General features: G+C 38.7%; 1 protein-coding gene and 1 pseudogene across 1 annotated transcript; both read right to left on the bottom strand.

The window, feature by feature from the left end:
* Positions 1 to 3,067: 3,067 nt before the first annotated feature.
* Positions 3,068 to 3,839, bottom strand: LOC111208909. The gene is made up of 2 exons (XM_022708565.1): positions 3,495 to 3,839; positions 3,068 to 3,274 (listed from the first exon to the last, which is right to left on the bottom strand). Exons 1-2 carry the CDS (start codon positions 3,837 to 3,839, stop codon positions 3,068 to 3,070), a joined length of 552 nt encoding a protein of 183 aa, XP_022564286.1.
* Positions 3,840 to 9,591: 5,752 nt separating this feature from the next.
* LOC106412067 lies at positions 9,592 to 14,267 on the bottom strand (annotated as a pseudogene).
* Positions 14,268 to 26,279: the final 12,012 nt, after the last annotated feature.

Genomic DNA, 26,279 nt, shown 5'->3' with positions numbered 1-26,279 from the left:
AATGTAAAAGTCAGGTGAAGAGATTACTGGCTTGATCTTGAGAATGATCTCTTTATCCTACATGGAAAAGAGGTCAACTAGCAAATTTTGATTCCATATATGAGAACTAACTTTGAGTTTCAAATCAACCAGAATGTTCTTCATAAGTGGAATGCGCATCATATCTCCTTCTACTAACCAAGGAGAAGACCAGATTGATAGAGACCTATCATCTCCTACCATATTTCTAAGGCCTTTTAACAATAGCTCTCTACCAAAGAGAATGCTCCTCCAAGCATACAAAGGACGGAAACCTAAAGGAGCAGGTACCTAAAACACTCAGGTAGACCAAGATACCTACCTGCTCTTCCTTCTGGAAATATTCCAAGCTTAGATTGAATCTGATCCTTCAGTTCTGAGTCAATGTTTTTACCGAACGTCAGAGAGGACATGGCTAAATTAATAACTTGTCCTATAGCTTCTTCATACTTTTGAGATATCTCTTGAAATACTTGATACTGAAGAAGGTCAGCCTTTAAGAGAAGCAGACTGTCGTCTGCAAAAAAAAAAAAATGATGAATAGATGGATCTTCTCAAGAGTATTGAATACCATTTAATAGACCCTCATACGAAGCTTGGTTGAGCAAAAACGATAAACCTTCAGCACATAGAACAAACAAGAATGGCGATATGGGGTCTCCATTTCTTAGACCCCGTTGAGGAGAGATGAGACCATCGGACTGTTCCATTGATAAGAACAGAGTATTGCACAATAGATACACAAGCCATCATCTAAGACACCCAAGTAGAGTGAAAACCAAGGGAGAGGAGAAGAGCATTCAAATAATTCCATCATACTCGATCAAATGCTTTAGACATAATCATAATCTGTCTTGGCCACCATGAAGTTGTTGAGACATAATCATGAGTTCTGAGACTGTGGTAACTTCATGTGCCATGATGATGTTGTCTGAGATTAGTCGGTCTGAGACAAAAGATGATTGGGAAGGAGAAAAAATATCAGGAAGGAACGTTTTGAGCCTTGAAGCAATAATCTTCAATATTGTTTTGTACATCATCTAAGAGAGACAAATCGGACAAAGATCAGGAATCATAGTCGCATTTGTCTTCTTAGGAATCATGACTAATTACGTGTAGTTCCATTCAGTGGGCATAATCCCAGATTCAAAGTAATCCAAAACTTCTTTCGTGAGTTGTTTCCCTACAGTTTACCAATAATACTGGAAGAAAAAACCAGACATACAATCGGCTCCTGGCGCACTGTTCGGTTTTATTGAGAAAACAGCTTCTTTGATTTCTTCAGATGTCACCTTCCTTATGAGATGATGATTCATTCAGTGTGTGACTCTTGGAGGGAGACCTCGACGCATAGAGAAGTAATCTTCCGAGTTTGAAGACTTGAAAAGATCACTAAAATACTGAATTGCAATCCGAACTTTAGAAGCTTCTGACCATTGAGCAATACCATTCTTATAAATTTTTTTGCAAATTTCATTTCTTGCTCTCAAAATTTTAACAGCTGCATGAAACACTAAGATCACCATAGAGAATCCAATCATCTTTACGAATCTGCTTCCAAAAGCTTTCCTCATCTCTATATGCTATCATAAGAGATTTCTTAAGACAGTTGATCTTTGTAGAAGATGGATCCATTGACGATTCTTCTTGCTCCAGTTCATCTTACAATTTTATTATCCTTTCCTGAGAGTTCGCCTTTTTTCCATTGACTAAGAGATTTTTTGCACTTTCTTATACGAGGCGAAACTGAGAATTGAGAGGAAACTGAGCTATTCCATGCTTGATCAATATCTTCTTTAACCAACGGCTTGTGGAACATTCTTCTATCAAATTTGAAGGAGCCTCTATAAGATTCTTGAGAAGAAATATGTCTGATCAAGACCGGTTGATGATAAGAACCTCTCTTTGCTAAGAAAACTTGATTAGAAGCAGGGAATTGGTTGAGCCATTCCTTGTTTCCGAAAGCTCTATCCAATTTACTTTGAATCCATATAGTTTCCCTTCTTCCACCCCAAGTAAAACTATTACCAGTATCAGGAAGTTCAGACATACCACATCCATCTAGCATGTCAGTAAAGGGAGAAAAGGAGGCATCACTTCTTCTAGGACCTCCAGACTTTTCCGAGTTGTTGAGAATCTCTTTAAAGTTTCCAAAAATTCACCAACTATTCTTTCTATTTACACGAAAACAAGTTAAGCATTCCCAAACAATGTATCTAAAGATGAAGTTAGGATTTCCATACACACAATACAAGTTTAACGGCTTTTCTTCATATATAATATTGTACATCCAAAAGATTTTTGCCTGCATACAGAATGTTTACATCAACACTGTTCTTACAAAAAAGAGCAAGACCACCACCAATATTTACAAGGTCATATCCTAGCCAAGCTTGAAGATCTACTAAAGTGTTCCGAGCATTCATAGTTTCCACAAGAAAAAAACTCAGGGAAGTACGTACCACGCAATTCCGTGAGTTGTTGAACCATCAGTTCTTGTGGCCGCCCTAGTTCCCGATAGTTCCAACTTATGATGCTCATTTACGCGTTGGACGGTCCCTCACGTGGGACCATCTTTGATGCATTGCTCTTTGCAGCTTTGGATGCACCCGCCAAATCACCTTCCGCCTTTCTTTTCTTGCTCACACCTTCTTCAAATATAGCTTGATAATCATGAGACCCTAGTAACTTTTGAGTCTTCTTCTGAGAGTTGTAAATTCTTTTGAATCTTCCCAGCTTCCTTTAATCTTTCTCCTTAGTTTCAGAAGCTTCAGAAGTAAAAGTTAAAGGATAGTTGAACTGTTGCTCCAATGGACTTTGAGAGATTGGGAGAGCTAGTCTACAAAACACATTAGTTGTAGAGTTGAAAAGAATGTCCTAAAGATATTGCAGATGCCATAAGCTTTGGCTGAGAGCTTGAGATGAGAGGATGATCCATCATATCTACTTTATCATAGCTAAAGACAATCGCATTGCCTTTGTTAATGTTTGTAGTAAACACAAGAGGGGAAATGAGTTGCAATACTGATCTTTGAGTGATGGGATTCTTCTATGCTTCTTTAACTGAAGAGATTACTCTCTGTCCGCAAACTTGTCTGTCTTCAGCGCTTGAAGCAAGGAGATAGTTACGCATTTCTTCAAGAACCTCAGAAGCAATACAGGGACGACCAGATAACGGATTGATTCCAATTTGATCTTCCTTCAAATTCCTGAATAGAGGATCATTCTCAGAAAGAACCTGATGCGTTTGAGGAAGCTGAGAGATAGACATGCAACTAGATGAACGATCATTTGAATCTTGTGCATGTTCTAGAAAACGACATCGCTCCTTTGCTTGCGTTAATCTTTAACAATGGTAGCAACGCTTCTGGATTTTTTTGCAATAATAATAAATAATAGTTTGATCACCACCCGGTAGATTCCAGACTCGATTTCTTTAATGGTCTGGAGACATTAAAGCATATTTTGACTATGACATAATCTTGTCTTTGTGGTTTATCTGGATCGAAGACCACCTCTTCTACATGGCCGATGAGATCCCCCATATCGGAAATAGCTCTTTTGGTGTAGTGATTGAGTGGGATGTTACTGATCCTAACCCAAATTGACACGAATTGGAAGTATCCAGGCGGAGGCTTCTCAATCCATCGTTCAATGGCGAGACCCCAGTCGTCATAAGTCTGCATGCCTTTATCAAGAATTTCCTGAAGATCATGTTCATGTATGAACACAAACTGGAATTTTTCTTTAGTTAAGGCTAATCCGCGAACTCGATTACACTTTTGCCATTTACTCTGTAGATCGAGGATCAGATTTGACATCCTTTGAAATTCTGGGCTTAGAAGTCGACCGATGAGGCTGCATGTATTCTTTTCAGAGGCGTAATACTGAGGGAGATCTGGCAAATTGAAATGAACGTTGTCATCGTCTTTGAGAAGATAAAGCTAACATTGCTCTGTCCATTTCTAAATATATAATGGAAAGCTTAAGAGACACTGAGGTAAAAGAGTAAGAGAATTAGAAGTTGGTGAAGGGATTAGCTTACGAAACTGAGAGATTTAAGGTCTAAAGCTCTTTCTGGTCGAACAAACCACGAAAGAGAAACTGAAGCTCTAGAGAGGAATTTATAGAGAGAGAAACTTGGTCAACTTAGATATGGAAATACCGTTTTAAGCAGCATTTTATTTAATTTTGGATAAGTTCTAAGATCATTTCTAACCCACCTCTATTTTCATCTTTATATTTTCCTCTAAAATAGAAAAAAAAACTCTATTATAGAAGTAAAATTGCTTCAATGTATGTCTCTATAATAAAATTCTTCTATTTATCGAGGAAAATATAGAGATATGATATTTTGACCTCTAAATATACATGCAAAAAGTAACATTCTTCTATATTTTACTCTAAAATAGAGAAACTCTATTATAGAGACATACATTGAAGCAATTTCATCTCAATAATAGAGATCTCTATTTTAGAGTAAAATATATTGGTATACATCAGACATGATCTAATAACTTCATATATTGGGTATTATCCAATCGGGTTTGTTGTGCGGAACGCCTCTGATTCGAGATGAATCAGAAGTCTACTTCGATAGGTCGAGACACTCGTGTGATCCTCTCGACTCTCAAGAACACGCAAGCTAAAGATCAACAAAGAAAGCATACAAGAACGACACAGATCCGATTGTTAACCCAGGGTATCACTCCGATGTGGAGTACTAATCCCTGGAGCCAGACTCAGTCTAGCAAATCCACTAGAACAAAGGCACCTCTCCAAAAACGGAGATGATGAAGATCACCGGAGCTACATGAGTCGTCTCTCTCTCTTTTCTGTTTTAGCTAACATAAGTCATTACTCTATCTCTCATACCCTTTTATATGACCAAGGGATTACAAGCCTCTCTGAATCAATTAAGCTAAACCGGATATAACAATTAACCGGTTCAACTAAACTTAACTAATCCTAACTACCCAAGTAACAAACTAATAACTAACCCCAAAGATTACAAGATTAGATCACTCACTCGTATGAAGTCATATCTCACCCTCATATGCTTAGTGCGTTCGTGAAACACTGCGTTCTTGGACAAACAGATGGCACTCTGAGAGTCACACCAAACCTGAACTGGTCCCTGCGTGATTCCAAACTCTTTAAGCAGCCCCTTAAGCCATATGGCTTCCTTCACAGCTTCTGTTAACGAGATGTATTTTGCTTCCGTTGTAGATAGAGCCACCACTGGTTGTAGACCCGATCTCCAACTCACCACATTCCCTCCAATTGTGAAAACATAGCCAGATAAAGATCTGCTTTTATCTCTATCCCCTGCGAAATCTGAATCACAGTAGCCTTGAATCTTGAACTCTTTTTCTCGGGTGAAGACTAATTGAACTTCTGCTGAGCAATTCATATATCTGAGTAGCCATTTCACTGCTTCCCAGTGAATCTCTCCAGGCCTACTCATGAAGCGGCTAACCAAACCAACTGCATATGCGAGGTCAGGTCTTGAACCAATCATCGCATACATGATACTTCCCACTGCAGACATATATGGGACCACCTCAGTATCAATGCCCTCCTCTCACTCTTTTACTGCATAGAGTTTGAAATGAGCTCCCATTGGTGTGAGAGAGCTCTTTGCACCTTCCATTCTGAAGTTAGAAACCACCTTTCTAATGTACTCTGTTTGGGCCAACCTCAGAATGCCTTTGCTTCTATCTCTATAGATGTCCATGCCTAGGATCCTTCGCGCTGGTCCTAGATCCTTCATTTCGAAGCTTGACTCCAGCTGCTCTTTAAGCTTCTTCACATCTTTCACATTTTTAACCGCCAGTAGCATGCCATCTACGTATAGCAAGAGATAGATCAAACTTCCATCTGACCCTTCTCTAGTGTAAACACAAGCATCACTACTGCTCCTCTTATAACCATGCTGCACCATAAACTCGTCAAACCGCTTGTTCCACTGACGAGGCGACTGCTTGAGTCCATATAAAGACTTCTTGAGAAGACACACATGATCTGGCTTCTGCTTGTCTTCCTATCCTTCAGGTTGTTCCATGAATAAATCTTCATCAAGGTTCCCATGAAGGAACGCCGTCTTTACGTCCATTTGTTCCAACTCCGGGTCCAAATTAACCACAAGTGACAGCAACACTCGTATCGACACATGCTTCACCACCGGAGCGAAGACTTCATGGTAATATATACCCTCCTTTTGAGTAAACCCTCTGGCAACTAAACGTGCCTTATGTCGCTTGGGTTCTTCTTCAGTTATACCTGGCTTGATCTTGTATAACCGTTTGCAGCTTATAACCTTTCGATCCTTTGGTCTCTTCACTAGCACCCACGTGTTATTCTTGATTAAAGAATTCATCTCAACATCTGACGCTATGCTCCATTTGTCCCACTCCTTGCTGGCTCTGGCTTCGGAGTAGTCACTTGGCTCTTCTACATTCATGATTTCGAACATAGACAGAGCAAATGCGACCTCAGTACAGTCGTAGTCGTTAAACTTCACTGGAGGCACGACTGTTCTTCGAGGTCTATCTCTGGCTAGCTGATAGTTTGTCAGACCAGAGCGTGCCTGCTCCATTTCATCTTGTTTTGTATCTTCTGACTCACTATCATCAACCACCTGTTGGGTAGCTCCTCCTTGACCTGAGCTACCTTCACCTTCCTTAATAGGTATTTTCACAAATGGCTTGCCTGCGTCTTCAAGGGTTGTTTGGTCTCATTTCTCAATGTTCTTTGAGATATCCTTGAACATAACATCTTCACAGAACTTCACATTTCTGCTGACGACACACTTCTCGCCCTCTAGAAGCCACACTTTGTAGCCTTTCGTGCCAGGAGGATAGCCTATAAGGATGCCTTTGACTGCTCTCGGCTTCAGCTTCCCTTGACTGATATGAACATACGCCACAGAGCCAAATTTCCCCATATGCTTGTATCCTGGTTTCTTTCCAAGCCATATCTCCTCTGGAACTTTGAAGTGATGACGGGGAACGATTGATCGTGTACACAGAGAATGCAGAAGCCTCTGACCAGAAGTCTTCACTGAGACCAGATTCATCTAGCAGACATCGTACCTTCTCCATTATGGTGCGATTCATCCTTTCAGCCACGCCGTTTTGCTGCGGTGTGTAAGCACACATTCTGTTCCTTGCTAGGCCATGTTTCATGCAAAACTCATCAAACACACGGTTGCAAAATTCTAGACCGTTATCGGTCCTAAGGCATTTTACTTTCTTATCAACCTGATTCTCAATAAGTGTTTTCCACTCACTAAACCTAGAGAAAGTCTCATCCTTTGAACTAAGGAACCATATCAAAACTTTTCTAGAGTGGTCATCGATTATAGAGAGAAAATATTTGTTACCAGAAAGAGATGGGTGCACGTTATGTGAGCCCCAAAGATCTGCATGAATGTACTCTAATACGTTAGTAGTATTATGCTTACCAATACCAAAGCTTACCCTTTTTGAGTTTCCCATCACGCAGTGCTCGCAGAAGAACTCTGCCCCAACATCTTTCTTTGTCAGGGTTCCATTCCTCACCAGGACTTGAAGGTTCTTGTAGCTCATATGCCCCAACCGGCTATGCCACAGGGGAACCTTTAGCTTAAGACCTTCTGAGTTGCAGGCTTCAGGAACCACCGTCTCTCCATCAAGAATGTACAAGCCGTTCTTCAACACCCCTTGGCATGCGACCTTGGAGTTCTTTTTGAAAGTAATCTTGCCACCACCGCCGCTATGCTTGAAACCCAGCTTATCAAGGGTTCCTATGGAGATCAAATTCCTCCGGAGTGATGGAACATATCTCACGTTTTGTAGCACCTTCACAGAACCACCATGAGAGTTGATCCTCACAGTGCCAATCCTAAGAGTTTCCACTGTATGAAAATTTCCTAGCAGGATCTTCGTAGACTGAATCTCATTGAACTCAGTGAACCAGTCGCGGCGAGAAGTCATGTGATGAGTGCACCCTGAGTCAATCACCCAATTATCATTAGCTTCATCACCAGTAGCTATTAGAGCATCCAAGATTTCAGGATCTCCAATGGCAACAGCTGCTTCCCCATCACTGTCTTGGTCCATCTTCTTCTTTCTTGCAAAACAGTCGGCTTTGACATGGCCTTCTTTCTTGCAGTACCAGCAAGTGACCTTCCTAGTCTTGGACTTGCTTCTCCCCCTGTTGCCTCGTGTGTCTCCATTTTCCCGCCTGCTTTGTCTTCCTCTATCAGAAGAGTAAAAGACTGTGGCGCTCCCTTTCTCACTCCTGTCAGTATCTTGAAGCTCTCTTTGTTTGGATCTCGCTGCTAATATGACTTCGTCCAACGTAAGAGAGTCCTTCCCGTACTTGAGTGTGTGCTTCAGCTGGTTGGTAAGGAGCTCAGGAACACGATAGCCTGGATCTCATCAGTGACGCTGACGTTCAGGCTTCCCATCTCTGCAACAATTTTCAGAAACTCATCTACGTTTATATCAATAGTCTTAGAGCTATCACACTTAAACGTATAGAACAATGATTGAACAAAGATTCGATTTGGTAAAGTCTTTGATAGATACAACCTTTCAAGAGACGACCACATTGAAGCTGAGGTAGTGCAGTGCTTGATCTTGCGAAGGACTTGGTTTCCAATGTTCAGGATGATCATGTCTTTCGCCTTCTCGTCTTTCTCCAGCTTTACAGGATCAAGAATTGTCTTCGATTCCGTAGTCACGGAGTCATCGTCGTCGTCTCCCTTCTTTCCTTCTTCCTTCGTCGCCGTAACTTCGATCTCGAAGTTATCACTGAGCACAACTTCTTTCAATCCTGATACTCTGAAGTGCGCCATCATTCGAATCGTCCACAGCGAGAAATCGCCGGTTCCGTCGAACAGCCCCACTTCCGCTCGGATCTTCTTCGTCGTCATCGGAACCCTCGGATCTTGCCAACCTGGCTCTGATACCACTTGTTGTGCGGAACGCCTCTGATTCGAGATGAATCAGAAGTCTACTTCGATTGGTCGAGACACTCATGTTATCCTCTCGACTCTCAAGAACACGCAAGCTAAAGATCAACAAAGAAAGCATACAAGAACGACACAGATCCGATTGTTAACCCAGGGTATCACTCCGATGTGGAGTACTAATCCCTGGAGCCAGACACAGTCTAGCAAATCCACTAGAACAAAGGCACCTCTCCAAAAATGGAGATGATGAAGATCACCGGAGCTACACGAGTCGTGTCTCTCTCTTTTCTGTTTTAGCTAACATAAGTCATTACTCTATCTCTCATACCCTTTTATATGACCAAGGGATTAGAAGCCTTTCTGAATCAATTAAGCTAAACCGGATATAACAATTAACCGGTTCAACCAAACTTAACTAATCCTAACTACCCGAGTAACAAACTGATAACTAACCCCAAAGATTACAAGATTAGATCACTCACCAACAGGGTTCAAGTAAACATTAATTACCCGTTTAAATACTTCTATATAGTTCAACTTATGATTTTCTGAATCTGGACCGGTTTAGATTTCGGGTCGAGATATTATGATTAGTCCTAATTGTAACATCGATAAAAAAACGGCAAATGAGCTTTTCCCAACTCTCTTCTAACTTGCAAAGCAAGAAATAAGCAATCAATAAAGTTCTTGACCCTTCTCCGGCAGAAGTTTTCAATGACATTATTATACAACCAAAAAAGTGAACCAAAAATAATACCGTAGGAAATACAGAAGAGATCGAAAACCGAGATCGGTTATTCAAAGTTGCGGCCAAGACGCAGATCGCTTGATAACTGGTTTCATGAGTTTGTCTTCTTCGAGAGATATCATACCGATGTGTGAAGGATCTTCTAGCAACATTTTAGCCACTAAGTAACCAGCTATTGACCAGGTCTGGTACTTCCTAGCCTGCTTTCCCACGGACCTCCCGAGCTTGCCGTCGTAATACTCTGGCCAACAGTCTCTGTGAAGACGCGATTCTATGAGGTCAACCGCACGTCTTGCGATCTGCGGTCTTCCTGTTTTGATGCACGCTGCCGTTAGCTGCCACAGCAAAACTGCACGTTGCAACAGACAAAATAAAAAGTCGGAATTAAATCGATTGTTTGATATGCATTGACAAATTTATCAGTAACATTAAATTATTCAGACCATCCAGCTTTTCAACTTTTAATGCAATCTATACTATATTAAAAGGGTTATATGAAGAGTAGAGAGGATGTCCACGTAGGATAGAAAAATCAACCAATCAGAAAACCCGAAGTTGCCACGTCATCTCATTTATTTTTTCGAAAAAATGAAAAAACAATGCGAAAGAAAGGATCGAACCCGGGTTAGTATGACATAAATATAGGACAGTTACCACTAAGCAATTGAGACTTTCTTGAACACATATACAAGAATCACTAAGTATGTAATCACAAACTCTTATGTACAATTACAATAATATGAATTAAACTTTCAAGACTACGATACTCTGTTTTGTAAAAAAAAAAAGTAAGTGACTAAGCTAATATATTCTTTGAATGTGTGAGAACATTGACAAATATGAAAAATCATAGAGTTCTTTTTATGAGAATCCAACTAAATAAGATAAAAAACAATTAGAGTTACAAATATTTAATTACCATTTTATTCAATTTTGATTAATTTCAAATTGTAATAATGTATCTTTTTGGAGTTACAAAAAATAATGTTCTTTCTTTATTACACTAGCATTATATATAGATTCTATTTACACAAATAAATATATAACAACATAAGCTTGCTTTCCCCGATTTATATGAAAACGTTTTAAGTTATCCACCAAAACAAATTAATTAAATCAATCAAATTGTTAGAAACAACAAATTGATATATAATTTTATTTTAAATTAAATTATTTAAAAAGTGTATTTTCATTAAAATAAAATAATAAATAAGTAAAACTGATTTGATGGTAATTTTTATGATATATATATATATATATATCAATTCTGTGAAAGAAATAGTAGCTTAATATGGAGAAAAATCTTAAATACATAGAAATTTAAAAATTAACTAAAAAATAAATAAAAATTAAACTATAATATCACTTGAAAGCTTCTAAGACAATATTAATAAAATATTTAAGCGATAATTAGACAAATTTGATTTTTATTTTTGCCAGCCAAAAGTTTATTATTAATTAGCATTAGTTATTTCAAGATGTTTAAGAAATGATGGACAAAAAAATAGGATGAACATAAATGATATATAAACTATGAATAATATTTTGTAAAGCTGACTTGGATAACACATTTGCACATCTATTTCCAGTCTTTTTTATGCCCAAATTTAATTTCTTCAGAGCATTTATTCCACAAAGAGATCATATGAGATATTGTTTTGATATTCAGATTTGTTTCTTGACTGTTAAGAAGATTGATAACTGTAAAAATGTATCCTTCGAATATGATATATCTATAACTGAGTCCCCAACATGAGACAAGTTTGTTTAAAAAATAAATAATTTCATTTTTTTATATTATATAATAAATATTTTATTTACTGATAATAAAAATATAGTTATTTATCTATCACAAATATCTATGCAAATATGTGAATCAAGTACAACAATCAAACAAAAAAATGATTTCCACAAAGAAAATTTTAAAAATATATTTATGTTATGTAGTCTTATTTTATATTCTTTAAATAATGTAATATAATATTATACATTATTTTTTTAGAATTGATAAATACATATAATATCTTATCCGCGCGTAGCGCGGTTAAAAAATCTAGTCAGTTTAAAGGGAACGAATACAGACCTGGCCAAGAACCTCCGTTGTGGTAGCTCCACCGAGTGTTCTTGGGGTCACAGCCAGTGATGATGCGCCACTCGTGGCCCTCGAGGCAAGGATAACAAATCTTGAGCGGCATCTCGCCTACAAGCTCAGCCCACCTGTGCTCAAGAAGGTCCATAATGGCCATGGACTGATCTGGAGTTGCCAAGGACGAGAGTATGGAGACGCAGTTGCCGAGTGCAAACCACCGGAAGTCCATATGGGCAGGTCCTACATTGCCCACAAAGTAGCCTCCCCGGAGAGGCATGAAGTCAAAAACCCAATCTGGTATGGAGTCCGGCATTACATTGAACCTATTCACCGCGGTGTGTGAGTATTCCTCAGTCTTGTACCTTCAAATAAAAGATGTAAGTATTTTTTTTGTTTTCTAGTTTATATATTATCTAAAGAAAAACAGTATATACCTGTAAATGTCATTGAGCTGCTGGTAATCAAGCCAGAAGTAATTGCGCATATGGAAAGCTTAAAGCGTGAAGTCGCTTAGTGATCTGCTCAATGCACTCTCTGCCATCTCCGTCAGGCTTTAGCATCGACAAGGCACATCTCAGAGCCATGTAGAACAACGCTTGGATCTCAATTGGATACCCATAAACACCCTTCAATTTACAAAGAAAAAAAAACATTAGTATTTATATATAATAATGTGTGTACAAGTTTAATCAAGGATGTCCATTAATTACCATTCTTCGATCAATCATGGAACATCCATCCGCACAAAGAAGCGTAGGAAACGTGTCGAACCCTTCAGCTAAGCACAAAGAGAGGATCAGTTTAATTCCTTTTTGACACTCGGGTGTCTCCGAGAGAGTCAAATCTCCTGTAGACTTGGTGTAAGCACGGAGAAGAATAATCCACCAGAACCCTGAGTCAACAGGGGCCACTCTTCCGATGGCGGTTTCACCAAAATCTGCAACGAGGTGGTCCATTTCTCGGACAGGATCGTGACGCACCTTGAAGCTTGCAGGCATCACACCTTTCCCTAACTTGAACCGGTCCACACGCTTCTCAGAGTCTTGAAGCTGAAGTGTCTTGAGCAAGAAGTGTTTCACTATGTCCGATTCTCCATTCATCAGAAACGCCAGTGCACTCGGCACAAAATCGCGCACAAACACCTAGCAGAAACAGAACATAACAATCAACAATACATAAGTTGGAACCTGATATAGAGCTATGAGCCAGACAAACAAAGCGTGATTGTTACCTGGTCGTAGTTTAAGACCTCGTCGGTAGTATTATCGACAGCTGCGAGAGTACCAACAGGATGACCACGGAAGAATACCATTGACCTCCTTAGGGCCTCCCAAGCCTCAGCCATCATCGGATGAGGCTCAAAGCAGTTTCTAGCAGAAGAGAGAGGGGTGTCGAGCACCGACCTGCCTCTTGGAGAATCGTGCACACCGTCGTGTCTACCGTAACCAGCTGATAGTTCACTCATTGACCTCTCATCAAAAGATCTCTTCCGTTCGATCTTCAACCTCGGTTTGTCCAACGCTCGAGTCAGATCAAGATCGTCCATCTCCGATAGAGAGCAGTGTGAACCAACAGCTCTTAGTCCAAGTGGCTCCATCTCGGTTTAAATCGATTCAATGAGTCTTTAATATAAATTGACCAAGATCTAAATCAAGATTCATGACCAAAAATAATAACGAGATTAGTATAAAGACACTGTAAATATATCATTATTTGACTCGAATCTTATGTAAACGCTGTTTTAACGGAAAGAAAGAAAAACAAGACATCTGGTGTCGTTGAGACACGCGAAATTAACTTGTCCAGTATACATTCTCAAATCTCAATCCGTAAACAAACAAGATCTTTTCAATAAGTATCAAACAAAAATAAAACAAATATAGTAAAATGAAACAAATATTGCATCTCCAACTTAGACTTTTTTCTTATGAGAGAAGCTGTTCTTCTTGCTGCTCTATCCAAATCGTAAAATGAAAAAAAAAATATAGATCAAGATCCAATAACAGACACATTTTCAAGATCAGTCGTCCTTGCTCTAGAAAGTATTAAAAATCAAGATCTAAATCTAATAACGGAATCGAAATGAAAAAAAAAAAAAACAAAGAACACAAGCAGATTAAAAGTAAAACAAAGTGAGTTTGTTTGTGAGGGACAAAGGAATCGGACCTCCGGCGGGGAATAATAAACTGTAAGAGTCGTCAGAGGGGCAAGTAAGTTTGATTATTCTCCACGAAGCCTCACCGTGAAATTGGAGAAGATGGGAGATTTATAGGAGAGTTAGAAAAAGGCAAGAAGGGAAAAAAGAGGATCTTGAGTGCAGAAGCTGCTTATATATTGACGGAAACGGAACGAAACGTCACTTTAAACGGAGTTTTTCAACGGGTCTGGAAAAAGGGGGAATTTAGTTAGTTATTACCGGTTAGATCTGCACTGTCTGATTTGGCCTTTGTACTTTTCTCTTGGGAAACTTGGTTTATCGGTTTCCCGTGTCACTTTTTCTTTACCGATACACACCAAACAAAGTTAGGTGGACAGTACGTTTACTAGGCATTAACATATTATTAGGTTAGGGAAATTGACAACCTAAAAAAATTAAATATAATTTTATTTCTCCAACTTGTATAGGTTATTGACTTATTGGGGGTGTCACTCACAAGTTCCAATGACTAAACTTTTATTTTGAACTATCCAATGACTAATTTAAAAAAAAAAAAAAAAAACAAAACTATCCAATGACCAAGCTTAATATAACTATTAAGTTAAACGATCCCAAATAATCATGAAAATACTGATATAATAATTTATTTTTAAAAAATCAATAGCAAATCAAAACAGTTTTATAAGATTAATATTTTTAATATTTTTATATAAATATATTTATTTTATTATTTTATTTTAAATTGAAAACGTAAAAGATACTCATTTTTACTATAGCATCATTTAAATATTTTATTATTATTATACAGAAAGTATCATTTTATAATTTTAATGCTATTTATATTTATTATAAATTTTATTAATCTATAAATAATTTTATTTATTAAAATATTATTGATATATAATTAATAAGAATATAAATGTATTTAGATTATTTTTAATATGTATTAAATTATTAAAGTAAAATTCTTCGCGAAACCGAAGATGTATATTTTAAATGTTCTTTTCTAAGAGTTACGGACTCTATAAATGAGCGCCCTAGGCGGCTACGCCTAATGTTTCATGCCTTCCATTTAACATTCCATTTTTTTTTAATTTGTAATAGTTGTTGTGAAACTTTCGATTTAGAATCTGTAATTTTTGTATATTATTAATGAATAAGTGTTTTATTTATAAAAGGGTTACAAGAGAGATAAATGAAAATACAAGAATAGGAAAAATTACAAATCATCATAAACATAAGTAAATTAGGAAAACTAGAAAAATAGAAAGTCTCTTGGCCGCCTCTCTCTCATACTCGGCCGACTCTCTCTCCTCTCTCTCTCCTGCGGTTTGGGCCTCTAATAGATTGGGCCGGTTATGGACATCCATCAAATGATTTATAACAATAGTAGAGATTTGGTGGAGTTTTTTCATATTTTTTTATTATTAAAGATGCATGCGACAAAGTGATCAATTTTATAAATCTTGACCGCACTGATGAATTTTTGCATCCGAATAAACCTATGTTCTGAAAATCGGCCGCTTAGCCGTCTAGTCAGCCGCTTGGGTGATACGCATCACTATTCTACCCCGATTTATGCCAAACTGGTATAAAAAATCGGATATCCGATTTTCTCCACCTAGACAGCCTCAATGACCGCCTAGGCGACCGCCTAATCTATTTTTTTATTATTATTTTTTATTTTATTTTTCATAATATTTTTGTTTATTTATTTGATCTAAAATTTTATAAATATCATTTATATTCATAATTTTGATGAAAAATACACTATATTAAGTTTATATATTCTATTTTTGTGTTTTATACGGTCTTAAACATGAAAATGTATTAATGTTATACACAACTAAAGATTAACATGTTTTATAATATATTAAACAATCTAAAAATTTCACCCCGCATAATTTCTGATTAATCCCCGATTTTCTCTTTCGACTAGCGCCTAGCGCATTCCCGAATAGGGGAATAAAACTTTGCTTCCACTACGACCTTATTTTTAAATAATAAAATACATTACTACTAAGGTTTTCTAGTTTAATTCTTAACTAGATTTTGATCCACGCAACTGCGCGGATGTTTGTTTTCACATTTATATATGTAGAAATCTTATTTTATATCATTAGTGGAAAATATATGTACATCAACCATCTTTCAAAATGGTTATATGAATTTTTTGAACACCATAATGTTATAGTTTACATGTTTATCTTTTAATTAATTGTTTTTAACTATCACATGTATTTATAGCTACTTATTATATATATATATATTTTTTTTTTCTTTTTTTGACAACAATAACTATGACTAGGTAACTAAATCACCCGATTCAGAGAGCCAAATGGGGTGGGGTAGAATCGACATAAAGCATAGCTGAAAGAGAATTCCTCGCACCACGTGCAAGCTTGTCCACCAAGGTATTTTGTGCTCTTGGTATATGTCTGATCCGGAATTCGGAAAAGAAAATCTTACTGCGGTTGAATTCTTCCAAGTGTGCAGAGAAAGCTGGTCATTCTTCAGGTGTCGACACCATCTTCACCAATTGAGAACAATCCGTCGCAAACACTACATCAGGAAATTGAAGGGTTTTCATGCATTCCATTGTCCATTTTAATGCTTCACACTCAGCATGCAGGGGTGAGAGGCTTCTGCGAAGATTCATTGCCCCCATCATAACCTCTGTTGAGCCATTCTGTCGGCAGAACCAGCCCTGTCCCGTGAAAACATCCTCTTCTTTCCAAGCTCCATCGATGTAACAAATTCTGAGGTTCTCCATAGAAAGATGGACAGTCTCAAATTGTACTCGCCCATTGACTTGGTTTCCATTAACCCCCTGCACCAATTGGGCCTCCTTCCATACCGTACTTTCCACTTCGGCTAAGCGGAGTATCTCCTGCGGGTTACCATTCTTATTTGAATATATTTTATCATTTCTTGCCTTCCAAATATACCATAAGATCCATGAAAAATATTCAAATTCATCCTCTTTCGGTAGTCTCCAAAATAAATAATCCATATTGGTGAAAACTGAGGGAGATTGAAAACAGGCTGGAGATGAAGGTATCCTGGATAGTGCCCATGCTTGCAGTGCTGGTGGACACTCAAACAATACATAATTAGTAGACTCCTCGTCTGCCCCACACATACTACATCGTAGATCACAATCAATCCCCTGAGTCTTTATATTCTTTAAAACTGGTAGTGTACCAGATAAAATTTGCCACACAAAATATCGCAGTTTCGGAGGACACTTCAGTTTCCAAGAAAAAGCCAGAAGTGGTTTAATCGTTGGTCTGTATATGGTCATCTTTTGACCCCTATCTGGAAATAAATATTCAACCTTAAAGCCTGATTTTAACATGTATTTACCTGTCTCCGTAAAACTCCACCCAACCGTGTCTGCCCTACGACTTCGGTTGACTGCCAAACCACTGATAATCTTCACATCATCATGGTGAATATAAGCGTTGAGCAAATCCATATTCCATGAACAATCAACCGGATTAATGAGAAGCTCCACCCTTAAATTAGGATTTAAGAATTGAACATTATTTTTTGGTAGTGCTGACCTCGGGCGAGGAGCGGGGATCCACGGATCTGTCCATACAGAGATAGACTGACCGGTTCCCACTATTTTGATTAGCCCTTTTTTAACCAGAGATCTAGCTGAACAGATGCTTCTCCATCCATAGGAAGATGAGTAAGATATGTGATTTTCCAGAGGGTCTGTATTCCGAAAATATCTTCCTTTAAACACTTTTGAGAACAAACACTCTGGTTTGTCTAACAATCGCCAAAACTGTTTAGCCAATAAGGCGGTATTGAAATCTTGGAGGTCTCTAAAACTCAAGCCCCCATCCTCCTTGGAAATGCAGACTTTGTCCCATGAGAACCAATGAATTCCTTTTTTGTTCCCGCCCCCACCCCACCAGAAGTGAGATATAGTACTTGTTATTTTCTTCGTTACCCCTTTGGGAAGTCTAAAACATGACATTACATGCGTTGCCATCGGGGAAGCCACTGATTTAATCAACACTTCCTTTCCTCCTCTCGTAAGAAACCGAATTGTCCAGCCGTTGACTTTGTTATTTACTCTATCGTTGAGGTAGCCAAAATCTGTATTTTTGACCCTCCTAAACTTTCCGGAATGCCCAGATAGTTACCCATCCCTCCCAAATTAGTAATACCCAAGAATAGTATGAATAGCCGTTCGCATATCCTCTGGAACTTTATGGCCGAATTGCACAGATGATTTTTCAAAGTTAATTTGTTGTCCGGACGCCGCCTCATAATCTTTTAGAATTTTTAGAATAACCCCACACTCTTCTGGAATAGCCTTACAAAAGAATAAACTATCATCCGCAAATAAAAGGTGGGAAATGGCTGGACTCCCTAGCGCAATTTTTAATCCCGTTAACCTTTCCCCCTTTCCTCTTTCCTAATATTAGCAATGAGAGCTTCGGTACAAAGAATAAATAGGTATGGGGACAAGGGATCTCCTTGCCGTAATCCTCTTTTCGGGATAATGTGCCCTTTTGGTTGCCCATTTAATAGAACCTTGTAGTGAACCGAAGAAATACATTGCATTATCAATGTCACCCAGTCAATAGAAAACCCCATCTTCAAAAGTAACCGCTGGAAAAAAGTCCATTCTACCCGGTATGCCTTGCTCATGTCCGTCTTTGTTGCTAGAAATTTTTCCTTACAAGAATTATTAGTACGCAGTCCATGAAACATCTCTTGAACAATGAGAATATTATCTGATATTAATCTTCCTGACACAAACGAAGACTCAGTTTCCGATATTAAGTTTGGTAGTAACCCTTTTAGCCTCTGACATAGTACTTTTGAAATAATCTTATAACCGACATTACATAAGCTGATAGGTCGCAGCTCAGTCATTTTATTTGGTCTAGCCGTTTTGGGAATAAGACAGATATTTGTCATATTAAGTCGATCATCAAAAACTCCTGTCGTAAGAAAATTGTTAACCATATCCACCACATCTTTTTTAATGATTGACCAAGACTGTTGATAATATAACACAGTCATTCCATCAGGACCAGGAGCTTTCTCCGGATGCATCATAAAAAGTGATGTTTTCACCTCCGCTTCCGTTGCCTTAGCCATTAACTGAATATTTTGAATCTCCGTTATCGAAGAAAGAACTTCCTCCAAAAAATTATCAAACTCATCTGGAGATGAAGTATGGAACAAATCAGTAAAATACTTGACTGCTACTTCCTCTACCTTCGACTCCGCATTAACCCAGTTCTCATCCTCGTTATATAGACCAATAATCCTATTTTGAATCCTTCTTTGTTTCGTTAGAGCATGATAAAATTTTGTATTCCGATCACCACAAGTATGCCATGTCGTCCTACTTTTATGTTCCCAATATTGCTCCTCATCACGATATGCTTCTTGTAATTTCCTAAAAACCTCTAGAACTTCATCATTTGTCTTTGTAAAATCATTCTGAATCTCCTCGAGAGCCCTTTGTAAGGTATTTATTTTTTCCTTTCCGTATGGCAGGTGAGCCTTTCTCCAAGCCGAGATCTCATCTACAATGGTGAATCTTATCAACAATACCTACTCCTCCCCGGCCCCGTTTCGAGTTCCAACCGCTCGAGATGGATTCCATAAGTCCTTCTTGACCTACCCATCTTTTATCAAACCGAAACTGCCGACGAAATTTAATTATCTTATCCTCAATAGATGCCACAATGGATGTGTGATCCGAACCAATCATCCCCAGATATTCAACATGGGAATAAGGAAACATATTATGCCACTCAACATTTCCTAATGCCCGATCTAATCGACATTTAACCACTTGTTTGTGTCTCCTGCCACTGCATGACAAAGTATTGCCTAAACTTGGGAATTCCAATAGGCCACAGTTCTCTATCATATTATTAAAAGACAAAAAAGTATCTGCGTGCCGTACCGCCCCTCCTTCCTTCTCATGATTCCCCGTAATCTCATTTAGATCATCAATAATAAACCATGGTTCATCGCGGACAATACCAATTCGTGTTACTCTTTCCCAAACATGATCCCTCAGACTTTGATTGGGCTCTCTAGAGATAAAAGATATAAATATCCGCTTTCCTTCATATTCTATCTCTGTGTCTATAATTCGATTGTTTGAAGAAATAATGTTGACCTTATAAGATGAGTCATAGAACAGAGCTAAACCACCACTTCTACCTATAGGATCTACCGTGTGTAGATGACTATATCCAAAATGAAACTGAACTGATTGTACAAAATCAAACTTTTGTTTTTTCTCCGAGAGAAAAATAAATGCCGGTTTATATTTTGACCAAGTTTCCCTTAGATAGCTAAAAGTCCAATGCCTACCTAATCCTCGACAATTCCAACTTAAGATTTTCATAAATCACAATAAAAACTAACACAATGGAGACGCTTGTCTTGGAAGAGATGCAAAAATTGGATCCCTACAAATATGATAACCAACGAAAACCTTATGGGAGCTTAGAGGCCGACAAGCAACGTCCGTATGAGAGCCCTTGAACAAACCATATAAATCCCAGAACCATATAGTCCCGTCAAAACAATCCGATACCAATAAGTCTTGTATCCATAATAAAACCAATCTGTTAAGCCAAAACAAAGCTCCAAAATAGGCCTCCAAAATGATAGTTCGACACAAGTCAAACCATTTAATATTACGTACGTACTCATACCATATTGTATAATCTCCCCCGTATTCTAAACCACATAACAACCTGACCTTATTTAAGAACAATTGTACATATATCTGTTCTCCACCCAACCAGCATAAACAAATATCACTTAGGAATAAATAAACTAAAATATAATAGAATTTCCAAATTATTTGAAACCAGAAACACTGAATAAACCCAAATCCCGTTAACAAAATCCACAACCACAATGTATAAGGCACCATATGGTTATAATTCAAAATGAATATCTCCTGCATCAAACCAGTAAACCACATAGCCTCGACTACACCCCACCAATCTTGTGGTAAACCTTGAGTTAGGATATTGCAGCTAGAACACAAACCAGACATGACACAGTACAATGGAAAGCCACACTCCAACTCCATTAACAAAACCTTTGTGAATCCAACTCCAACACCAGAATCAATATAATAAAAAAGACAATGACATTTATTAAAACCATCTGGCCGCTCACAAACTATCAAGAGATCACCAAATCTCTGATTCAACCAAGCAATACCATAGACACAGAAAGACATATAATTAAAACCGCTAGGACCTGACTCGATTCTAAAGGATTTCATAGATGAATCCAACATTATTCAAAGACTCAAAGAAAATATAGCTTATTCAACCCCTTACACTGCTGAATTCCTTGCCTTTGGAGGGGCCTTCTTGATACCTTTGTCGCCTTGCTTCGCTGCTACCTTAGCCAGAAGCTTCTTATGTGGTGAAACAAAAGACTGGCCTCCACGTTTCTTGGAGCCCCCCGTCGCAGCAGGCTCAAGCATTGGTCCCTTCTTCCTGGTATCTTTCTCTTCGTCACCCTGCCCCACAACCTGCTTATCTATCTCAACCTGAGAAGTCTCTTGCTCCGTTTGATCCTAAGCAGCCAGTTCCTCCTCCGTGAAATCCATGATCTCACCTTGTTCCCAATCTTCTTGATCATCTCCTTCCTCCAACAAAAGCTCCGAGTCAGAGAGGAGTACACCATCGACCATCAAATTTGCCTCATCCAGAGCCTGAGAAAGTAAAGACCGTTCTTCAGCAAGTTTTGTCTCTTCCTCAACTTCTTCTTGTTCCTGCACCACCGGAATTTCCTGCTTAGCCGGAGTGTCTCCCACCGCCACAACGTCTTGATCTGTGGTCCCTATCTGAATAGTTGGAGCTGGTTCTTCAAACAACAATGCCTTCCGAGCCTTGGAGAAAGATGCTCAAGTGCCATCTGATCCCACCTTGTTGACAGTACCCGCCACAGGAGACCTCCTAATGCCTTTAAAGGCATCAAGCATGAGCTTATTTGGGTCCTGTAGAAGTTGATCTCCTTGACCATTTCGCAATTGTTGTTGCTGAGGGCCCCTGGACTGCATACCTATTCTCCTATCACCATAACCTGTGTACCTTCCTTGGTAAGAAGCGCCATCACCATAACCCCTTGGATGCTTTCCTTTGTACGGATGGAAAGAGCCCTCCTGTCTATAGGCGCCTTGCGACTCTCGAACAATACCTTTACCCTTATCACCACCTCACCCCGCCTGAGAACGATTGTAATGCGCCTCTCTCCGCTCACCAAGCTGTTTGGTATCGTTGGCAACAACATATTTGTAACTCGTGGCTGCTGCTCCATCACCATCAGAGCCCCCAACCATAAAGCTTTCAGTGTCTTCCTTGGCCAGAGCTGGGCATTGAGATTGCTCATGAGTGAGCATATAACACTCTCTACAGAAGCCAAACAGCTTTTCATACCTAAGAGCCACTGTAACTTCAACCCCTTCCTCAAAATCCACCGTTACTGAGAAAACCAAAGGCTTGAAGCCATCAACCTCCACCCGTATCCTTCCACCAATTAGATCCATCGGCCCTTGGACGGTTCCAATGGCCTGTCCCACACTCTGCAAAGTCTCAGCCGCCCGAAACTGGAGAGGGAGTTCCAGCACTCTGACCCAAAAAGTTATCTTGGAGGGGTAATTTGGTTCCAAAACCGGCTTCCACCTAACCAACGAGACCATCCAAGAGTCGAAATGAAACGGCTCCATCTTAAGAACCTCCACAATATCTTCCTCCAGATCAAATGCGAACTGAAAACGCCCCAGTCCAAGATCAGTACCAACCACCCGACCTTCCACGTTCCAGATCCTTGGGAGCATGAATAAAAGGATCTTCATGTCCTGTTTTTGAGGGTTCATGCATCGCCCAATGAGGGTTTTGGAAAAGCTCGCAATGAGTTCCGAATTATCGAACATTGGAACCGTAACCCGTAGACCTGACTTAAACCTTTCTTTCCTCCTGACTTAAGAATCCATTGACTTTGAGACATAGTTGAACCTAGATCAATGAGTTTTGAAAGAGTTTTTAGAACATCGATAGAAGAAATGAAAATTGGTATGGACTCGTTCCCTTTACTGATCGGTCTTGATACCTAAGCTCTCACTTGGAACATGACGCGATAGCAAGCCTTAGAGATCAGGTCCGATTAGTTCACTTAATACCCTAATATCTACTCTCGCTGATTAGGGATATGAAGCTCATTCAATATATGTCGATTTATCTCCTAAGCGGTTAGCTAGGTGATTAAACTAGAGATCGAACATTAAGTGATCAATTCAATGCAAGCAGTAAGAACAATATGAATGAAGAACAATTAAAATCACTTATTTGCGTTTAGTTCATGCGATCGACACCCTAAAACCCTAAGCAAGCTTAGTCGACTACTCAATCATGAAGCAAGATGACACAGACATGATTTCTGAATAATACTGCATATAAAATAGAGTAGAAAGACAAGGGTTCAAGATGATCTTCTCGTGAAAATGAGAGATGAAGCCTTCTCCCTTACAAGTTGCTCGATTCAAAAATCGTTCTAGGTATCTTGTAAAACTAGCGTAAGTAATTAGAAATGATAGCATAGGCTTTTTATATGGAGGCGCTAGTGGTAAAGAGGAAAGGAGAGAAAATCTAGGGCAAACCCCTGAAATCTTGGAGGTTTCCTTAATAGTCGGGAACAATCAGTCGCTTACTCTCTTTGGGAACAACCTTCGGATTGATCTGACTGGCTGTTCTGCGTTAGATATTCCAAAATGGCATCTTCCTTCATGGCACTCTCTTCTTTACTCTTTCACCTGCTCCAAACCTGGAATGATATCGAATAAGCACGAATTAGGACTGAGAATTAACTCAAAGAACACATATAATAGTATTAAAAACACCATATATCAAAAAGCTTATGTGAACTATCCCTATATATAGTAGAACGAGTAAAGCCGTGATATTTATTCTCCAATCAAATCCACGATAGGAAATCAAGATATGATTATCAATCCAGACCCGAAAATTTTGAAAATCATTTCCTATTTTCTTATTACCCTCAATACCAAGAACATAAAATATTTGATGGAACATCAATGGGATTTGGAGAGTGATACTAATCAGAGAAATTATATCTCTATTCCATAAACCTGTTTCCTTATCGAGCCCAATACTAAATTCACCTATCAAAACCATAAGAAGATTGGTAACATACCAAATCTGATGCTGAGGAGCATATCAAAATTGCCGATCCTGAAGATTTCGTAAACGATTCTGAATAACCTCGAGTTCCTCGTTTTTCACCTCAAGTCTTGGAGAAACATTACCATAATATCTAATCTGACCAGATCCGCCTAAAAATTGATCCTCCAGAATCACTACGGCCCGCAAGATCTCCACCCCCATCAAATCTGAGAGTGAGAAGATCCCAAAATCCAATATCACCCCACAAAGAAAGTTGCCATCAGCCTCACACATCCAATCAAACCGAAGAACCACGAAAATCCGACGAGATGTCATCAAAATGCTGAAATCACCATTGTTATCGCTGTCGCCGTATTTATAAAATTAGTTATATATGATATTTGTGTCTCCAAAATAGGGTCACATGTTAAAATTGATATTTGCCTAAATGTTGTAGTGTATAACCACACAAAGCGCTACTTATTATATATTTGTAGTACTTATTAGATTTGTATTTGATTATTAGACAACTTTAGAAGTTTAACTAATTTGGAATTTTTTTTATGTAACTTTATATCATTTAAATATCATATCAAAATTATAAGTAATAAAAATTAAAGAGTTTAGTAAAATTTGCATCTTATGACAATTTTACAATATTTAAATTCACTAATTTCAAAACATTTAGTATTAATTATTTATATTATTAAAACATTTAGTATTAACTTTGATAAAAAAACATTTAGTATTAACTATATTACCATTTAAGTTAGGCATGGGATGTTGAACCGAACCAATCCCGCCAAACCCAAATTTTGGTGAGAAACTCCTTTCGATTCGACAGATTTATGAATTTTTTTGGTTTTCAGTTTAGTTCAGTTCGGTAATCGATTAGTTTCGGTAAAATTACGTGAAATTACCCAAGTCATACCTAATTTTTAACCGAAATATAATCAAAACTAAAAACCTTTGGTTAGTTTCGGTGAAAAAAAATTAAAACCAAACTACCGAATACCGGACCGATCCAAATGTTTTCCGGTTTAATTTGGAAAGATTTTGGTCCAAACTAACTACTCGAATTCTTGAAGGCATCAACACCGACTATCCTTGCCTCTTCGGCGCCGGTTTCACCTCTGGTCCCTGCGAGGAGCCCTCTTTTTATTTTACTTTTGCTAATTTTTCTCTAAACTTCATTTACATATCCATTTTCAATGCTTTTCATGTTTGAGTATTGAGTCTTGAGGGGTCAGAGGTTGCACAATGGTTTCCGGAGGCTGTAGCGGTTCTTAGCTTCGTGGCTAGGCTTTGTGGGGGCAGATCCAGGTCGTGATCCTCCAAGCTTCCCATTTTTGGCTCTGTTGATATGCATCGTTGTTAAGCTGCTTCGGTTCTTCTTGCGTGGTGGTAGAGGTTTTCCGACGAGACGGTGTGATGTCGCTGTGAAGGTTGACTCGGATCCGAACCACCGGTTTTCCCACCTTGGTGTCTTTCTAGCTTTGAGGACGGCAGCGGAGCTAGAGTTAGGGTTTTCTCTGGTGGCGGTGGAGGCGAGCTGGTTGTTGGGGGTGCGGTTTCGGCCTATCCACTCATCTGCTCCGAACCGGTGAAACCGGTCGGATCTGTTGACTTCTTTGAGCCCTTCACTTTCTCATATTTTTTTCCCGGTGGTCGTCTATGGCTCTGGGGGTCGTATAGACTCGGTAAGGTCAGCGTTTGCTTCCCTGCAGTGGTAGCAGCTCCTCTATTTTGGTTTGGCGTCTCCTGGTGGTCACAGTGGCGAGTGATTTAGATGACGTGGCGGTCTTAGGGTTGCTCCGGCGAGTTCCTCGGTGTTGTTTCTACTGCTTTGTCCTCTGCCCGATTAGTATTTGGGCTGGATCGGTCCAATTGTTTTTGGATTGGGTCGTTGGCTTTTATCTCTTTTCCATTTGTCTGTAAAACAAAAAAATATATTTTAATATGAAAACTATTTGAAAAGTTATCTTAGAACATCTTTGTGGATCCTAAAATTTCAAACTAAATATTTGAGAGTTTATATGGAAAAGATTAGAATAATAGTGCATAAACTCACTAGAACAACAACTACATAATTATATAAAAGTTGAAAG

Source organism: Brassica napus, chromosome C8 (assembly GCF_020379485.1).
Source record: "Brassica napus cultivar Da-Ae chromosome C8, Da-Ae, whole genome shotgun sequence".
Taxonomy (NCBI): domain Eukaryota; kingdom Viridiplantae; phylum Streptophyta; class Magnoliopsida; order Brassicales; family Brassicaceae; genus Brassica; species Brassica napus.
This window is presented reverse-complemented; position numbering and strand designations above follow the sequence as displayed.

Coding starts and splice junctions, on each gene's coding strand:
- LOC111208909 (XM_022708565.1), bottom strand. CDS start 3,839: ATGTCAAATCTGATCCTCGATCTACAGAGTAAATGGCAAAAGTGTAAT. Junction 3,275..3,494: donor AACCACAAAGACAAGATTAT/GTCATAGTCAAA, acceptor TCTATCTCTCAG/CTTCCTCAAACGCATCAGGT.